The sequence below is a fragment of the Pinus tabuliformis genome, chromosome 5_2 (assembly GCF_031772625.1).
Source record: "Pinus tabuliformis cultivar Carrire ecotype Pingquan chromosome 5_2, CPIR1, whole genome shotgun sequence".
NCBI classification, from domain to species: domain Eukaryota; kingdom Viridiplantae; phylum Streptophyta; class Pinopsida; order Pinales; family Pinaceae; genus Pinus; species Pinus tabuliformis.
In genome coordinates this window covers 663833225-663847969 of record NC_142306.1, presented here as the reverse complement: position 1 = coordinate 663847969, position 14745 = coordinate 663833225, and the positions used below count along the sequence as shown (strand labels likewise).

The 14745-nt window shown below is 40.3% G+C and overlaps 1 protein-coding gene across 1 annotated transcript; it reads left to right on the top strand.

Moving 5' to 3' along the window:
• Positions 1 to 917: 917 nt before the first annotated feature.
• Positions 918 to 12079, top strand: LOC149160829 (H/ACA ribonucleoprotein complex subunit 3-like protein). Its single transcript, XM_089435411.1, has 3 exons — positions 918 to 1111; positions 11547 to 11589; positions 11730 to 12079. Exons 1-3 carry the CDS (start codon positions 971 to 973, stop codon positions 11810 to 11812), a joined length of 267 nt encoding a protein of 88 aa, XP_089291537.1. The 5' UTR covers positions 918 to 970; the 3' UTR covers positions 11813 to 12079.
• The last annotated feature ends 2666 nt before the right edge of the window (positions 12080 to 14745 follow it).

Here is a 14745-nt window from a genome sequence, read left to right as displayed (position 1 = left end):
TTCAAAATGGAGTGGGTAATCTCGAAACGACTGTTTTTTAGTTCCCGCCTTCCATATACCACAATGCTTCTTTTTAAGAAACCCTAATGTCTAAAGTTGATCTTGCTTCCACCATTTGAAGGGGACTGTACTGCTAGTATGGCATGAATGCCCATGTGACTGTGTTGAGTAATTATTTCAAGGTATGAGACCTTGCATCAAGTTTATGGCCCCCATAAGCAAGATTCCTTTCTTCTCCTTCAATGAGCCTACCTGTGGTGACCAGATCTTGTGCCTCCGGCTGTGGCTGTAGCTCAAACTCTCGTGTTTGTTCAACCCTCTGGTTTGGCTTTTGCCCAGATCTGGCTTGGTTTTGGATTCATATTCCTCCAGCCGGTGCTGCATGCATTGACCACAACATTTTTCCCATTGTTGGTTTTCTTCTTGCAGCAGGTGCTGCATCCTCCCAACGGCAGCGCCCCATTTACCTTCGTGCATATGGTAAAAATATCACAGGAGTGGCATTAATGTCCATATTTAATAATTAGTTACAGGTATGATTACAGATCAGACCTTCCTTGTTTAGTTGATGGCCCCATCAATTGGATCTTTATCTTTACTTTCCACATGCTTAATATGGATCTTGTGGGTTTCAGATCTTGTCGCTTGGCCTTGGCTGTTGCTAAAACTTCTGCTCTAGCTATATTCAGACTCTCAGGCTTTAACTCTGACTTGGTTTTGACTCCAGCTTCACAGGCTGAATCTGAGAAAGAGCCTCTTACATAGTTCTCTACATTTCTTTTAACAAACCCTTCGAGACATATATGACTCTTATTCACAGCTGATTATTTTGTCTTTTGGATATTTATATGACTTCTTCTTAGATAAAGTGCAAATCAAGCTAAACAAATGTTTAGATAGAGTGCAAATCAAACTAAACAAATGTTCAAATAATGTTGTTCTAAATTGTCCTTTTCAGCATTCAACTGAGATGCTTCTGGTGCCTCTACCTCATAATTTACAGATAGTCATACAAACACACATTTGGAGTGATTCCGAAGACCCCGCACCAGCAGCAATGTATCTCATGTTTTATATCAATGAAAATGGAGAGAAAGTCTACACGTTAAAGGTAAGTCTCATTCTTTAAGCCCTCTGGCTTCTGCTTTGAGAGAAAGTCTACACGTTAAAGTAGAATCCTTTGCTTCCATTCACAATAGTTATATGGCGTGAAAGGTGCAGGAGGTGGAAACTCCATTTTTTTTGGTATCACCAGTCTTTAGTACCTTAATCAAGACCTATAATGTTGAATATAGGTCTAGGATTTTCAATTTTTGTGCCAAGTTGTCCTTTTGATTACTATCAATCTTGCTACTTTAGTACTAAATCAGTCATTTTTCTGTTAGTCCATAATGTTAGCACTCCTGTTATAAATGATTCTTCCAAATACCCTTCTTGTTTCAACAAAACTGGCAGTAGCAGGCTTTAGTAAAAAAGATTCTTGGATAGAGCAATACACATCGCAGTATAAAACCTCTTCCTGGTCATCATGGCAACAATTGTCATCTTAGCTCAGGCAGCCTTTCACTCAGCATACTTAAGTACCTTAATCATGACACAGCCAACAATTTTACTATAGTCAATGGCATCATTATGAGCTCAACATAGCCATGGCAAGTTAAACATTAGTTTATTAATGAACCCTTGAACAACAACAAGCACAAACTCGCTACAACAAAAGTCTAAAGATCAATTTAGAATGGGGCTCGAGTTTTGTTTCAAAATATTCGATTTTATGCCACGACTTCAATAATGCCACAAAATTTAGAAATAACTCAGGATTTGCTTCAGGTATTCTAGGGCTTACAAACCCGAAGCCCAAAATTTCATCAGACTTGACATGTGCAAATTTATCCTGCTGTAGTCAATATTGGATGCCATCATATCATTTCAAACCTCTCATTGATCACCTGGAATTTGTTGCATAGATAGTGAACAAGAGTTTGACTTTGTGTCAATTGTAGGTCTTTTCTCCAAATATCATAAGAGATCCTCAGATTTCCCTCAGAGGCAGGCCTAAACAAGCCCTCTGTAATCTACACATTTAGATACTCAGATGAACCATTAGCCTATGAAAAATTCCTTTAGTACATAGATTACAACATGCAACAAGTAGAAGATATAATCCACAAATGTTATCTGCGTGTCCTCTGATATAATCCATGAAGCTAAAGGCAATCAATGGTGAAACAATTTTCATCAACAGGGATGTAAAAGATTTCAAATCCTCTTAGACAATTTAACTTGTATCACCACTCTCCTAGTTTGGTACAGGCTCTGACCTGCTCATGGCCAAGATTTTGCACAATAACTTATGTCATTATCATTCGTAAGCAGCTAGAGATTTATGGAATCCAAATTAAGAATTCAATGTCAACATCCTGTTGTTGGGAAAAGTATCCAATACGGAATGACCCTATCCCACTCTAAGGGTGATAGTACCTCAGCAACAACCGAATGCAAAGCTATTCAAGATTACTTCTTTATGAGATGTAAGAGAGGGGAGAAAGGGATCCACTAACCGTTGTCTTCTGCTAATGTTTGACCCAATCTTCTCTCCTTGCTGCTTGCTCCCAGCTCCTTGCTCTTTCACTGGCCCGGCTACACAAAGATCCTGCAAAAGCACAAGAAAGGGAAACTACAAGAAGCATACATCCATAATTGATTCAAGGATTAGAATAAATCAAATATACAAGCATCAATATGCCACAAAGACACATGCATATAGAAGAATCTCAAATGCTTTATTAATGGAAGAAGTAAAGTTCTGAGAGTGTTACAACCATAATAGGCCCAATCCAGCAACACCTCCCAGCATAAAGAAATCTCCTCTTCACCTCCTTCAAAGCAATCATCCAATAGTTCTATACTCAAACCAACAGCACTTCCTTACATTCACAAGATTCCAGCCTCCTTAGACCTCATGAGAGAGCTCTATATATAGGAGATTTGGAGAAAGGATGAGTCAGCTTGAGTTTGGCATGAAGCTGACTAGTGTCCTCTCCCACTTCAGTTATACTTCAGTTCTTGAGTCCACTTGGAGTTTCTTGCTTCCACTTGGAGATCTAGATCCTCTTACTCATCACAAGGCGAATTCCTTGATCCAAGTGTCATTTTGGAAGCTTCCTGGGCATTTGACACCTTGCAGAATGACTGTGCCACTTGGCCAATCTCGCCCAGTGCAGGTAGCCTTCATTAGATTTGACATTCAGCGCAGGTACAGAGTGGAGCAGTTGACATTCAGCGCAAATGCTCAGTGGAGCAGTTGACATGATCCAGAATTAGCTTGTTTCTGAGTGTTTTCAGGTGGAGAACTGATTTTCAGTGCTGTGGTTTGCTAACCTTGTTCCTCTAGGGGTAGGAACAACACGTTTAGGGACTTTGGATCCCTTAGATTATCGACATTTCATGCTTCATGCTGTAAGGCACAAAAATGTCTATAACAGTTGCCCCCTAAAGTATGAGGCCGTTTATCGGGTGAAATGCTTTATCAGGAGGATCCGAAGTTCATTCAATTACTGAGAGGTGCCCTGTAATAAAATACAATACAATACATTATTTTTCATTCTGCTTTCATGATCTAGCTGAGGCGGGCATTCCCATGCTCAGCTTTATAAATTCATTTTGGTACATAGAACAAACGATCGTCTGATGGTAGACTGATAATTCTTTGCTGAAATTATCATCCTTTGAGTAGGATGATCATCTGCTGCAATGATGTACATATCAAATGTCTTTATATTTCCTGAATATATATCGCAGCCCGGATGGATGAAACTAGATCCGGGGTCTTCAAACTCGTTCGATCTTCACCCTAAGTACAAGTCGATCCATGTGAGAATTGCGCTGAAGTCAAACATGGAAAGACATCGCTTGATTACCGGTCAATAATGTAAACCGTTAACAAGCGCGAGAGGAATCACCAATAATGACAATGACTCTCAAGGTACTGCAGTACAATTCACGTGGTGTGAATAAAGGACTTGGCGTCGAACACCACGCAAAATCTTCTGGTCGAAGGTCATTAATGTATACCTGTCGTCAGAAGTGAGAAACTTGCCATTGAGGCATGCAAGCTTCAAAGTACTAGGGGGTTTGTTCCTAGATCAACTTCTTGGATAATGAGCTGAAGTCGACAAGAAGCGATCCGTCAAAGGAGGGCCTTAATGAATCCCACATCAGTGACACGGAACAGAGCTAATGATTTTAGTGGAGGTGAAAACAATCTGTGAAATATGATTCAGGGTGGCGATCATGGGTGGATGAAGGATAATGTATGGTAGTGGATGGGACATGGTTGACTCTTTTTGAACAACATCTCTTGAACATATAATGACACTGATGTGATGGATCGGTAGCATTACCCCAAATGTGGATGGTTTGGCGAGGACCATGGTGATGAGACCGGTGAATGAAAACAACCCAACCCGATGTGATACGGAGGACAAAGTGTCATGTTCAAGAGCGACTTGCTACCATTAAAGCTTTGAGGTTCTCCCAATTTTTCCCCAGTCATTTCTGACCAGTACCTCTTTATTTTTGTCAAGCTTGAGGAGGATAACATATGCTTGTTCTATAACTTGCCCTTCGGGCAAGCCCATCGCTATGTTTTAACGAGCCTAGCGATAGGGAAACTCGTTCTCGTCCAAAGACAAGTTTTTCGCTATTTAATCATTTTAACGAGTCTAACGGCAAGGAAAACTCGGTCCTTTTCATTTTTAGAGAGTCTGAAAAGGTACAGAAAGTTAACTCCAAAATTCCTTTTTCGTCATCTAATCCCTTAAGTCCGAAAAAGTATAAAACAATACAGAAGGGATGAGTTTTCGATAACTTTAACGAGCCGAATAAAACAAGCGCTCGACCTTTTTGTGCAATAATCCCTCAGGTCCAAAAAGATTAAAATCTAGAGGAGGGATAGCTCTTCCGGTCCTTTTAACGAGCTGGAAGGCCAAAACTCGGCAAACTTTTCATACTTTACGAGTCAGATGAAAAGAGCTCAAAGAAGACTCGTCTTTTGAGGAACGAGTGATAAACAGGGATAGCAGCAGATTCCAGGTACAGGTTGGAATTTTCCAATCACGGCAGTGTCACAAGGATGGCTAAGTGAAATCACTCTTCGCAGCTGTTCCTCAAAATGGGTAAACAATCATATGGGGGTGAACGATCGGCCAAATGACGGTGGAGGTGGCAGGTGCAAAACACGACCAAGGCTTTTATTGCTGATAAATTTACGATCACAGCGGTTATTTACCAGAATAGGTTCATTTTTTATTTAAAAATGAGCTTAAACTCTGGGGGAAACATTGCTCACTGCTTTTATTTATTTTTTAACGAGCATGAAGACCGCGTTAAAACTGCTCGGATCTTGCGTTTATTTTTTAACGAGCATGAACTTTATGCTAAAACTGCTCGATATACCAGTCATAAGATAAGAAATGTCTCCTGTGAGATCTCTATTTTTTATAGAGCTTCATCTTCACTAAGCTTTGCTCCCTCTCATCCTTTCTTTATGCAAGTTCGGAAACAGCTAATCCCAAAAACAGATAAATAACCGCCCCTAGCTTGCATTCCAAAAGGTTTGCATGCCCCCAGGTATAAAGTATAATTTCAAGGCTACCCCTACTTATCCGATAAAACATTTGTTTTAAAGGGTGAGGCTTGCCTCTTCCTGGTTACCCAAAGATTGTTTTGTTAACACCATCAAACGAAAACATTTCCTCGGCACTGTCTACCGAAGTAGACAATGGTGAATGACCTTTGTCAAACAAGTAACCTTATCAAAAGAATCCTATCCCAGAACAACCCCTCTTCCACATACGGACGGGGTACGGACTAGTCATATTCTTTCGCGGAAATTCTACCTTATACCCGGGGTTTCCTCTGCCCGAAGCAGACCAGGATGCATGCCCCCTGGGTTCCAGTCCCATCTTTCCGAATCACTCGCACTCATCGGGAAGGAGGACTGGGGGTGGAGACATTTCTTGAGTGAATAGACCATTGAGGGTTGGTATTTGACTATTTGCGATGCGTGATCCTGGAAATGAAAGTTGGTCTACGAGCTTGACCACCCTTCCTTCGTGTGGAAAACACATTACTCTAAAGAGTGAGGAGACTATAGCTCCCATGCAATATATATAGTCTCGTCCAAGGAGTAGGTTATAATCCAAGGGTCCTTGAACGACCATCACGTTCATTTGAACGGTCTTCCCTTTCAATGTAACAGGCACATTGGGGAGGATCCCTAACGGTCGACTGGTTCCTTTATCAAAACCCGAGAGATTTCTTATCTCAGGCAAAAGCGCCGGGGAACCCAGTGCTTTCCAAGCAACAGAGGAAAGGATACTCACAGATGCCCCTTCATCAATGATAGTTCCAGCCATCACCATTCTATAAATTTGGACTATGATTCTGAATGGTATACTGGCTGGCAACCGGGGTCTGCCTAGTTGGTTCCAATCAAAGGACACAACCAGGTTGCTTGGTGGTGGGACCGAATACACGGCCGGATACGATCCTGACGATGTTCCTTCCTGCGATAAAGGAATGGGCGCATTGCCCTGATGCTCATCAGAATCTGTGTTGATGAAAAGAATCTGGATGGTGTCATCCTTATTCTCTTCAGTGAGGGTGTCATTTGAAGATGAATCTTCAGTGACGGTGTCATTTGAGGATGAAACCTCTGAAGGAAGAACCGGGTCAACTGCCGTATCGACCTTTAGACTTTCATCTGGTCTGGATTCAGTAGGTTCATTTTCAATGACTGACACTTCAGCTGACCACTTGAGCGGGCCAGCTGTGTTTTCAACCAACGAAGGACTTGGCACGAGTTTTTTGTATCCAGGAGGAAGTCTCAACGGTGAAACCGGACGATCTTCCAAAACTCTCTTCGCTTCGTCTAAGAAGGGACAACGGTGGATGGCGTGATCGCCTTCACACAGTCTACAGGGGGATCTTGCTCCCCCCTTTTGTCTTGAACCTTCACTTTCGCTGGTTGACGGTAAGCATTCAACATGGCTATCAGAGGTTGATGCTCCCGAATTGTGCAACCGAGGGGACCAGTCCCTTAGTATCCGGGGAATACAGGGACAATCTCTATGGAAGTGGTCTCCTCTACATATGACACATGGCGATTTAGGCCCGGTCTGTGCTGTGTGTGGATTTTTGTTAGATGTCTTTTTCTTGCCCCCAGTCGCCTTAGGCTCCTTCTTCTTCTTCTCCTTCTTCTTCTTCTCCTTCTTCTCCATGGGAGCTTGGCTTTTGTCGTCTCTACCTTGCGAAGATGAAGGATTAGAGGAAGAGTTATAGGAAGTAGAAGGCTGGTGGGTAGCTCTAGACTCATCTAACTGTTGACTCGACTGTTCAGGAACCATGGTGGTCTGAACTACATTGGTTGAGAATAGCCAAATAGGCAGGCCAATTGTCAGTCCTGGAAGCGACAATGTGGCCATGTGGGGCACACCAACTTCTCCCCAAGAGGAGAATGGACTAGGATTTCCATCTTGTGGAATTCCTTGGTTGGGGCGTTCCATGTTCTCAACCTAAAGATCAACGCAGGAATAGGAGGTGATTATGTTCCGTTTAAAATAAATTTTATAACGACGCTTTAGACACAACTTGCTTTTTCACTTTTTAAGAGTCGAGAAAAAGCTAAAGATGACTCTAGTCTCCTTCGATGTTTTAACGAGCCCGAAGTGACAAATGCTCGGATGGACTTTTTCAGTTATAGAGTTTGAAAAAGGCCAAAAGAAACTGCTCTGGAGTTCTAGGCAGAGGGTGTGCCAAACTTTTCGCAAAACCACAGAATACGTTTTACGGTACGAGTGGTCGATCTTCGTGAATGCTGTGTTCACTGCATTGCGATCAGTAGGGTGGCCGACACGGCTTCCTATGGATAAAGGCTTTATTCCTATATGGGTCTCCCAATATATACGCGACGGTACGTGGGAGCACAAGTCCGTATTGATACTTATCGCTTCACCGTGGAGGAATCACCCAACCACTCAACGCTAAGATATCACGTTTAACGACGCCGAAACACGTCTCTAGCTTAGACCTCTATGTGTTTGTGTTATGTTTCAATGCGTTGTTATGTAAATTCAATTCATTTTAAGGTTGATCTTGTTTAGCAATTTGCCTTTATGGATCACCACGAGATGTATGATAACACTCCTAAATGCAGTCTAAGATGATAAGCAAGCTTTTCAATCTTTCAACTTTGAAAATCTTAACTACTGAGGGAAAAGAAAGACAACATCTTTTCACATAGATCATAGAGCACACACTAATGCACTTTTTTCCTAAATCAACATGCAAGCTGTCATAATGCACATGCACAATGCAAGTATTTCTTTTCTCTTTCTTAATATTTGTGCGACACAAAAAGAAAGCTGTTGTATAACTTTGAATTCAATTTCAAGTGAAAGTAAACAAGCTTGTCCAAAATCAAAAGACACCTTAAGATTTACTTGTTTCGACACTAGAAATATATAAACTCAAACCAAACGACGAAAGCAAAAGCTCAATCAGCTATGAACAGCAAACAAACTAACTCTTAAGATCAAAACGACACTTTATCACAGGTCTAGATCTAAGAGGCCACAGCAAGACTAGTTCACTTTCGTTATGGGAAACTGTAAATGATACAAGAAATACACAAAGAACATACACAGTTTCTTTATACAACCGAGGCGGAATAGTGGTAAGGAAAGTTGGTTTCAGATAGGCACATTGACTGGTAACAGGCAGCAAAAACAAGAGTGAAAACAGGGCAAGAAACAGCAGGAAACCCCAGTAGCACAAGGCAAGACTGGTCCAGCGCAGGTAGTACACAGGCAGTTTGACCTTCAGCGCAGGTAGCCCCTTCGGGAACTGCGCTGAAATGTAGACAGCCTTCACACAGCCTGCACTGAAGAACGAAACTTTCGTTTCTCTTGGTTTCCGGGTCACAGATTGCTCAAAAATTCACAGTTTTTGGCCAAATCAGAAGCTATCAGTCAAGGACACACTAAGGGATGACAAGGAGGATGAAAAGCTATCACTAAGAGCTTATTAGAGTCCTTGTGGATCAGCTCTTCAAATCATAAACTTGCCCAGAAACTGAGCTAGAGTAGCTGCCCTCTACTTTGCATTTGAAAGATCCAAATGCAGTTCGATTCGGTACTCCCTTCGTTTATGAAATGAATAGCAAAAAACACAAACAACCAACAAGATACGATCCCCAGTGGAGTCGCCAATTTGTTGTTGGGAAAAGTATCCAATACGGAATGACCCTATCCCACTCTAAGGGTGATAGTACCTCAGCAACAACCGAATGCAAAGCTATTCAAGATTACTTCTTTATGAGATGTAAGAGAGGGGAGAAAGGGATCCACTAACCGTTGTCTTCCGCTAATGTTTGACCCAATCTTCTCTCCTTGCTGCTTGCTCCCAGCTCCTTGCTCTTTCACTGGCCCGGCTACACAAAGATCCTGCAAAAGCACAAGAAAGGGAAACTACAAGAAGCATACATCCATAATTGATTCAAGGATTAGAATAAATCAAATATACAAGCATCAATACGCCACAAAGACACATGCATATAGAAGAATCTCAAATGCTTTATTAATGGAAGAAGTAAAGTTCTGAGAGTGTTACAACCATAATAGGCCCAATCCAGCAACACCTCCCAGCAGAAAGAAATCTCCTCTTCACCTCCTTCAAAGCAATCACCCAATAGTTCTATACTCAAACCAACAGCACTTCCTTACATTCACAAGATTCCAGCCTCCTTAGACCTCATGAGAGAGCTCTATATATAGGAGATTTGGAGAAAGGATGAGTCAGCTTGAGTTTGGCATGAAGCTGACTAGTGTCCTCTCCCACTTCAGTTATACTTCAGTTCTTGAGTCCACTTGGAGTTTCTTGCTTCCACTTGGAGATCTAGATCCTCTTACTCATCACAAGGCGAATTCCTTGATCCAAGTGTCATTTTGGAAGCTTCCTGGGCATTTGACACCTTGCAGAATGAATGTGCCACTTGGCCAATCTCGCCCAGCGCAGGTAGCCTTCATTAGATTTGACATTCAGCGCAGGTACAGAGTGGAGCAGTTGACATTCAGCGCAGATGCTCAGTGGAGCAGTTGACATGATCCAGAATTAGCTTGTTTCTGAGTGTTTTCAGGTGGAGAACTGATTTTCAGTGCTGTGGTTTGTTGACCTTGTTCCTCTAGGGGTAGGAACAACACGTTTAGGGACTTTGGATCCCTTAGATTATCGACATTTCATGCTTCATGCTGTAAGGCACAAAAATGTCTATAACACATCCTCCTCCCAAAGGATCCCTATTGGAAAAACAATTTAGAAGTTCATCAGTAACAAAAGGATTTTAAGAATGCTTATAAGTATGTTGATGATATCCTTGGTCCAATTATTAAGAACTTCACTAGCTATTTCACAAGCCTTCGCACCTCTTGGCCACTTTTGAGGCTGCTCGGCCTCTATTCAATCAATCTTGAGGCCTTCTTGAGGTCAATCCCGAGACCTATCGGCCCTTTGTCACCGTGTTCTAAGGCCTTAGACATAATTTTGGTCTCTCTTTGTCCTGGTCAAAAGCATTGTTGACAAAACTTGGACTAGAACTTTATTAAGGTTGCTTTTTTACCATCCCTCTGATACCATGTTGATGTTTCCATATTCTAATCTAATAATTACTTCCAATGATCTCCTAAACAAGTTCTTAATCATAATGCAATAATGACAGTAGGATCATAAAGAGACAGCCAAACACTTAACGTACAAAAAGACACAAAATTTTCACCCGGGAAGCCCAAACTTGAGAGAAAACCCAACAATCTTTTCTAGGTGAAATTCTTTAGTTCAACAAAGGTACATTTTAATATTCACAAGTCAACCTAGGTCAACTTAGACAATAATTATGGATCTGAACAAAACAGACCTCAGAACTCAATCTAAGTAGTAGATCTGGTTTCGGTCCCTTCTGTTTACATACCGAGGTTCTTGGCCTCCTCTAGGGCTTCGACTCTCCATAGAAAAGAAAGGTCTCGGATCTTCTAGGGATTCTGCCCTTCAACAAAGATAAAAATATCTTTACAGAGATAAGATCCTTCTTGAACTTCGCTCCATCCACAGAAAAAAGATTTTGATCTTTCTTCCACAAAAACAAGGTCTCCATATCTGAGTCCATTCAGCCTCTTACAAGCAGAAACCCGTCACTCTTAAACTCTGCTACCCAGATTGCCTGTTTTAATGCTTTTCTGATTAAGCTTGAAACCTAGATACTAGATATTCATGTATGTTGCTTGGCATAAATTACACATAGATTGATATGTAAATGACCTTTGGTTGAAGGCATGCTGTCTTATGTGTGGAGTTTGCTTCCACACTGTTGCTAGGAAGTAGATATGAAGGGGTACGAATGAGTGCTTTTATATTCTATATTCAATGCAATGTAGCGTAAACTAACTTACATGTTGAGTCACACATTAATTTAATGTGTTTTTTTCTTGCAGAAGGATTCCCCCGTAGGGTCTCCAACACAGTCAGCCCACCCTGGTATGTCTCCTTTATTTTTATGATAATACTACTTTATTTGATGTCATGTCATTAATATGTGAGGATAGCATTGCTGCATTGATGTTTTTAAAATCTTTTATCTCATGAGGTTTCTTGTGTTACAACACGGTTTTCTCCAGATGATAAATACTCAAAGCATCGCACTTTGCTGAAGAAGCGCTTTGGCTTACTGCCAACGCAGCAACCCCCACCCACCTATTGACAATTGAATATTCAAAGTTTTTATGTCTCTACTAGGCAAAGGAAGGGTGGTTAGAGGTTACAGGGTTAACATTAATTATTCATTTTGTTTACTCTGTAGTCTTTGCCCTGCCTTTTTGGATGCAACTTCATGCTAGTTTGTGTTTAAGATGTATTTTGATGCTTTTTTACTTTGCACAAGTTGTAGATGTTGAATTGGGGTTTAAATTTAAATATATTGTTTAAGAGGTTATGATTAGATAGAGAATTAATTATTATTATTGGCTTATATACGATACTTTTGCACATTTATTTGTAGGCTAAACATTTGTGATTTTTCAGAGAAAAAAACCTCCTAACTTCCATTAATCAAAATAAAAGTAAATACATTTGCAGTAGTGACAGATCTTATGTCCATGTAACTCTATGTTCTAGATAAGTCTCAGTAGAAACTCAGAAGATTTTATAATTTTGGATCTTAATCACTATGTATCTACTAGCGTCTCTAAAGGTCTATAACATCATTACAGATTTCTTACCTCTCTAACTTTCCTTCTCAGCGACATTGTTATATTATTTCCCATACATTCTTCAAAAAGAAAAGAAAATAAACAGAAAACTTGAAAAGACATATGAGGATCGTTCTCAGTGAACAGTTAGTGATGTCCTTAATAATTAAAACTCCATGTGCTGATGAGGATGCCATTGTCAAAAGCGGTGAAGAAGATCTTTCCCGTGCTTGGAAACAACTCTTCTTAGAGAGAAAATCTGCCTCTTGGTTCTGTTCTCTGAATATATGACTGAAAGTCACTTTCTAGAAGGATCCCATGAAAGATCTGATGCGTAGCATCCAGAAGATAAGGGAAGGTTGCCCCAAAAGTGGATCTTTGTACCCAATCCAGAATCACTTTGGGGTTCCCAAAACTGATAAATCCTCTATAGCTAGCCAGTTAGCAAATAGGAGTGCCCCCCAAAGAGCTAATCACGATGCTCTTTTATTAGTCCATGTACCACTATTCCAACAAAATTGAAAGTAGTTGCCAGGCTTTTATACAAGAAAAACCCCCCTGCCACAGATCCTGTTAGTAGAAGCTCCTTAAAAAAAATCATCTGGATTTTGTGACCAAATCTCTTTATATTGGATTTGTCTCGAGTTAACCTTCTCTTTTGTTGGCCCTATTTCCATAAAATATGTAGATATCTTTAAACAGGCGCCTCTTGTATCTGGGGTAGTCTCTTTCAAATATCTTCTCGTTCCTACTTTTCCATATGCCCATAGAATATTGAAGGGTAATGTTCGAAATGTCCTATTCTCCTCAACCCACAGAGAAATGCACCTATCTATGGAGCTCAAATGCTATGTTGCTTGTAGGTTAAGAGTGTAATACTCCTCTCCAAATTGAGACTACAAATGGGCATGTCAGAAAGAGATGATCCACGTCTTCTGCATTTTTTTCATAAAACACCTATTAGGACCTTGGAAGCCTCTTTTGAGGAGATTATACTTACATGCACTCCTGTTATAAATGATTCTTCCAAATACCCTTCCTGTTTCAACAAAACTGGCAGTAGCAAACTTAAGTAAAAAAGATTCTTGGATAGAGCAATACACATCGCAGTATAAAACCTCTTCCTGGTCATCATGGCAACAATTGTCATCTTAGCTCAGGCAACCTTTCACTCAGCATACTTAAGTACATTAATCATGACACAACCAACAATCTTACTATAGTCAATGGCATCATTATGAGCTCAACATAGCCATGGCAAGTTAAACATCAGTTTATTAATGAACCCTTGAACAACAACAAGCACAAACTCGCTACAACAAAATTCTAAAGATCAATTTAGAATGGGGCTCGGGTTTTGTTTCAAAATATTCGATTTTATGCCACGGCTTCAATAATGCCACAAAATTTAGAATTAACTCAGGATTTGCTTCAGGTCTTCTAGGGCTTACAAATCCCGAAGCCCAAAATTTCATCAGACTTGACATGTGCAAATTTATCCTGTTGTAGTCAATATTGGATGCCATCATATCATTTCAAACCTCTCATTGATCACCTGGAATTTGTTGCATAGATAGTGAACAAGAGTTTGACTTTGTGTCAATTGTAGGTCTTTTCTCCAAATATCATAAGAGATCCTTAGACTTCCCTTAGAGGTAGGCCAAAACAAGTCCTCTGTAATCTACACATTTAGATCCTCAAATGAACCATTAGCTTATGAAAAATTCCTCCAGTACATAGATTACAACATGCATCAAGTAGAAGATATAATCCACAAATGTTATCTGCGTGTCCTCTGATATAATCCTTAAAGCTAAAGGCAATCAATGGTGAAATAATTTTCATCAATAGGGATGCAAAAGATTTCAAATCCTCTTAGAAAATTTAACTTGTATCACCACTCTCCTAGTTTGGTACAGGCTCTGACCTGCTCATGGCCAAGATTTTGCACAATAGCTTATGTCATTATCATTCGTAAGTAGCTAGAGATTTATGGAATCCAAATTAAGAATTCAATGTCAACATCCTCCTCCCAAAGTATCCCTATTGGAAAAACAATTTAGAAGTTCATCAATAACAAAAGGATTTTAAGAATGCTTATAATTATGTTGATGATATCCTTGGTCCAATTATTAAGAACTTCACTAGCTATTTCATAGGCCTTTGCACCTCTTGGCCACTTCAGAGGCTACTCGGCCTCTGTTCAATCAGTCATGAGGCCTATTGGCCCTTTGTCACAATCTTCTAAGGCCTTAGACAGAATTTTGGTCTCTCTTTGTCCTGGTCAAGAGCATTGTTGACAGAACTTGGACTAGAGCTTTCTTAAGGCTACTTTTTTACCATCCCTCTGATACCATGTTGATGTTTCACGATCTTCTATTCTGATAATTACTTCCAATGATCTCTTAAACAAGTTTTTAAACATAATGCAATAATGACAATAGGA